Below are 5,000 nucleotides of genomic sequence, written 5' to 3' on the forward strand. Positions count from 1 at the left end.
ACACACACACACACACACACACACACACACACACACACACACACACACACACACACACACACACACACACACACACACACACGCGCAGAGCTTGTGGTTAGATAACAGTGAGACACACGCAGGATGCATGGAGGAAGGGGAGGCTAGATGTGCGATCAAAAGCAGTGCAACAGCACTGATGTCATCCAATATAAAAACGCTTCTGGTTCGTGAGCTGGAATGGGAATCATGATTACCGTGCTGAATGGAAACCTAAAAGCGATATGAGATTAGTGTATGTACACTCGTATTAAAGCTAAGGACGGCATTAATCCAGAGTGAGGCATTGTGTTCTCCACTCTATGGGAATGTGGTCCCCGGGCCTAACTAATGAATCGCCTGTTAATCAATTAATGAATGGTTTAGGTTTCCGCAAGGGGAAACAGAGCAAACAAAGCATCTATTTGTGCTGACACCTACTCATGGCCAAGTTCATATTCCAGTGAACCAGTAAAGAGTCCATAATTGGGCCCACGTCCCGCCCCCGGCCTAAGCCACTGCTTTTCTCCCACATGCTCGCTCTAACTCTGCTGTCTCTGAGCCAAAGGAGCAGTGATAGTTTGAGGAGGAGCAGCAAAGCACAGAAGTACCCCCAAACGCGGCTCTGCCTTAGGTAGACCCTGCTCACTTCCCTGCTCCCCACTGTATGGAGTTACGCAACAGGGTTCAGGCTCTGCTGGTAGCCTACACACTTTGGTTTCTGCAGGGATGAACCGTTGCCTATCGAGATCATAGGCAAATAAGGAGAGAGAGGGGGAGAGATGCAGGGGGGACGAGAGAGAGCGGGGTTGGTAGTTTGAATACAGTAAAACAAATGAATTTCATGGTGAAGTTAAACAATTAAAACTATCTACAGTGCTTACATTACATCTTCTGACTGAATAATTAGGAACTATTATTAATGAGGACATAAATGAGGGATGTATGGCAATGTGTATATATTTGATTGCTTTACTTGTTGAACTGTGGGCATGCGTTTCATGTATACATATATAGATATAGATATATTATTATCATTATTATTATTATTTTATAATGAAATAAAGATATATACTGTGCGTAAGGATATGGCCATTCAATGACTCTCCTCGCGTATTTCCGGATGAAGTTGTCTTCTGCGAAAATGAAGAGCGACCTGTTGACTGTGAGACAGTTCTGCCGGTGGGGCACGGGGTTATACATGGCCATGGTCCGAGCCCTCTGAGCCTTGGCTTGCTTCAGGGACCCGGACATCCCCGAAGCGGAGACCGCGTCCTGTCCCTCGGCCGTGCCGCCCTCCACGTCCCCGTCTCCGGAGTCCATGGTGCTCGGCTGAGACTCGTCTCCGAACCGAGCCATTCTGAGGAGAGACAGGGGAAATAGCGATGGCTCAAAGTGGCGGAGGAGCAGGAGGAGGAGGAGGAAGGAAAGTAAACTCGATTCTCACAAAGAAAAACCTTCGCCAGCGCCGCGTCGATTCGGGCGAGAAACAAATCACTTTTGTTTTAAGATTCACAACCGACTGTTTTTAAGAATTTCCAAGAATACCAAAAGTTGTTGTATCCTATAACGCCATATCCAGTCGAAAAATGGTTTATTTTTCATTTAAATAACGAGAGGAGAAGGAAAATTAGACATATCCATCTACTTGGGTGAGAGTCAGTGGCTCAGACTCCAAAGATGCTGCGCTCTCTGTTCTCCCATCTGTTCCACCTGGTACCCATGGATCACCACGAGCTCTCGGTACGCATCCCTGCACCCAACAGGTGAGCGATCCAGCTCTCTTCAAAATCCAAATCCAAATAGTCGGTCAGTGCGCTAAAAAAAATATCGTCTTTCTTTCCATCGAGCGATCCAAAACACGCCCTACAAACAAACTTTACGCATCTCCTCGCGCGGGAAACTACGATACCGTATATCTTGATAGAGACGGAAGCGACTGAAGCGACTTAACGGCAATTTGTAAACGTGACTGTCTGTGAGACTTGATTTGAAGACGCGAGGCGCGCGTCCCTTCAGTGGTATCACCTATATTTAAAGAGAGCGCATGCTAGCGCACAGCGTGCCAGGGCACCCTGCTCAGCCCCCTCCCACGGAAACACCACGGATGGGGACATGTGTTAAAGTGATCTCAATCGATATCAGAAATAATAACACCTGAGAGTTAGGGTAGGCTATATTCAGAACCATTAGTTAATGCAGTAATACGGATCATTATGCATTATTAGAAACTGCATTTCTAATGTTAATCAATGGTTAATATTGTTCCCTAATCACAAACTGCCCCTACTACAAATAAGAACAGCAACGTCAGTTGATCGTTTTAAGAAGCAGCTTAAGGCGCATCTCTATGCTGCTGCTTTTAATTAATTCCACCATCTATTTGTTTTTTCGTGTTTTATTGTTGTTATCTCTAATATCTTTTATATGCATTGAACGTGTTTTCATTAATTCATTATTTTTATGTATTTATTTTTATCCTTTGCTCTATGCTTTTGCGGGTCTCTTGCCTGTGATGAATGTGTTTTGTTTTGTATTATCTGCATTTTATGCAGATAATACAGCTGCATTTTATGTATGAAGGGTGCTATACAAATAAAGATTATTATTATTACTAATCTAAAGGGTCCCCAAAGATAAATAAGTCGTCTATACGTAATACATGGCATCTTCCTTACTTGAATGGTATTTTCTTTTCAGAATTGAAAAACGTACCAATCTATGGTCCTAAATAGACTAAGTGGTCATATACCACAGGCTCAACTTTGACCTCAGTCACCGCTGGACTCCAGCAGAAATAAACGGGCGCAATCAACGGGCAACATAATATGACGCACAACATGCACAATGGCACATGCACAACAGGTTGCATGAGCCAGAGAAGCGTGAAACTAGTTATATATCGCCCCGTACGTGCCATCACCTGAAGTCGTTACAGTGACACACAGCACAGCTTACAGCCTTTTGATAATACTAGGACAAACAGCGCCATATTGTCCTACTAAATCAAGACAGGCACATACCGACACCATGGGCGGCATGTGGCTCAGGAGGTAAAAGCGTGTTGGCTGTTAACCGGAAGGTTGCTGGTTCGAAATTGCTCCCGACGAGCTGGCTGTCGCCTTGCGTGGCTGACACCGCCGTCTTGGTTTGAAAGTGTGCACGAATGGGTGAACGATAGGCAATATTGTACAGTGCTTTGAGTGGCCACTGGTTAGAAAGCTCTGTATGAATGCAGTCCGTTTACCATACACCACATTGGAAACCAAACTGGGCCACATGGTGGTGATACTGGGAGGAGAAGACTGGGACAGAAATAGAGCATGCGATAGATCTCAGGGCTGCTCCCCCCTTCAACGAGGTAGAGGAGGGCAGGGTCTCTCAGGGTGTTCAGACAGACCCCATTAGTCCTGTGTCCTGTGGCCTCGCTCTCTCTCTCCGTCTGGTGCAGTCTCTCGTCCTACAGGGCACTCGTTATGTTTTTCCCATAAAGGACATGATCAACTCTTCGTCTCCCCTAACAGATTCATACGGTTTTAGAGAAGGGATGTATATTTATACATATCAAATGTGTATAAATATATGCACATTTTTGCCATTGGAAACGCTCTATAGATCCACACACACACACACACGCACGCACGCACACACACACACACACACACACACACACACACACACACACACACACACACACACACACACACACACACACACGCACACACACACACACACACACACACTGACACGCACACACCACCAAAGGGATATGTGCGTTCACAATGTATGCATCTTCACAAATGGCCCTCACTACACATATACCGATACAAATGTGTGGTTGAAAAACAATGTGGAAAAATCCAATGAAGGCTTCCCGATTAATAAGTGTGTTACCGCGTGGCAAAGCCTTAGCATTCCTTAGCGGTTATTAGCGTGAGCAGTGAAGCGAGCCAAACTACTACATCATTATTGCATTCTGGGGGTAAAAAAAGAAGAGGGTAATATCTCTTAGTGTCACAGGCGTCCGAGCACCTGAGAAACGCTGCTATGGGCAATTTGGGGAATGTGAGAAATTCCAAAAAGAAATGGAGAAATCTGTTGAAAGAATGATGCAAAGAGAGGACCTGTAGTACGCAACCCCTGTACAATATGTCCCTATTTAAGACAATGTGGTATCATTCAGCCTGCGTTCACACACATCATGGGCATCACACACACACACACACACACACACACACACACACACACACACACACACACACACACACACACACACACACACACACACACACAATTTAATGAATAGACAAGGCAAGACAGAAATGTTTGTCCGTCTCTACAAACAGCCACTTTTCCAGCTCCTCTCTCTCTCTCTCTCTCTCTCTCTCTCTCTCTCTCTCTCTCTCTCTCTCTCTCTCTCTCTCTCTCTCTCTCTCTCTCTCTCTCTCTCTCTCTCTCTCTCTCTCTCTCTCTCTCTCTCTCCCTTTTTGCGGTTGTTTCCATAGCGACATAGCTCTCTTGAATTTCTGCTCTATTCTTTTCATTCCGCCAACAAAAGACATGTTGTACAATAGAGCGACCTCTTCCTAAAGAAATCACTTTCTCCTTGTCCAACCCCCCCCCCCCACACACACACACACACACACCCTTCAGCGACATGTTTCGCCTCTTGTGCCACCATGTCAAGGATTTACGTGGACATCCTCTACACGGCTATACGCCCTCTCTCCTTGTTTTAGAGATGTGGGAGGGAGAGAGGGATGGATGGATGGATGGATGTCAGCCACTGTGAAGCAATCACAGCCCCGTATAGCTATAGGAGTTAGCCTTGAATCGTTCACCAACAACACCACCCCTGCTCTCAAGTCACAAAGCCCTCCTCGTAGGTTCTGAGAATAGCACGGTGACACGTTAACGGGGCCTCTGTGTAAATGTGACGTGGGGAACGGCTTCAAAAGCCCCTCCAACCCTAAAAGATTTAA

General features: G+C 45.7%; 1 protein-coding gene across 1 annotated transcript in view; it reads right to left on the reverse strand.

Annotated features, from left to right (window-relative positions):
• Positions 1 to 5,000, reverse strand: part of cacna1eb (calcium channel, voltage-dependent, R type, alpha 1E subunit b) — a 58,120-nt gene that overhangs the window by 49,461 nt on the left and 3,659 nt on the right. The window contains exon 2 of the mRNA XM_030363366.1: positions 1,109 to 1,378. Coding sequence (XP_030219226.1) covers positions 1,109 to 1,378 — 270 coding nt within the window. The remainder of the gene's footprint in view (positions 1 to 1,108; positions 1,379 to 5,000) is intronic.

The sequence above is a fragment of the Gadus morhua genome, chromosome 8 (genome assembly GCF_902167405.1).
Source record: "Gadus morhua chromosome 8, gadMor3.0, whole genome shotgun sequence".
NCBI lineage: Eukaryota > Metazoa > Chordata > Actinopteri > Gadiformes > Gadidae > Gadus > Gadus morhua.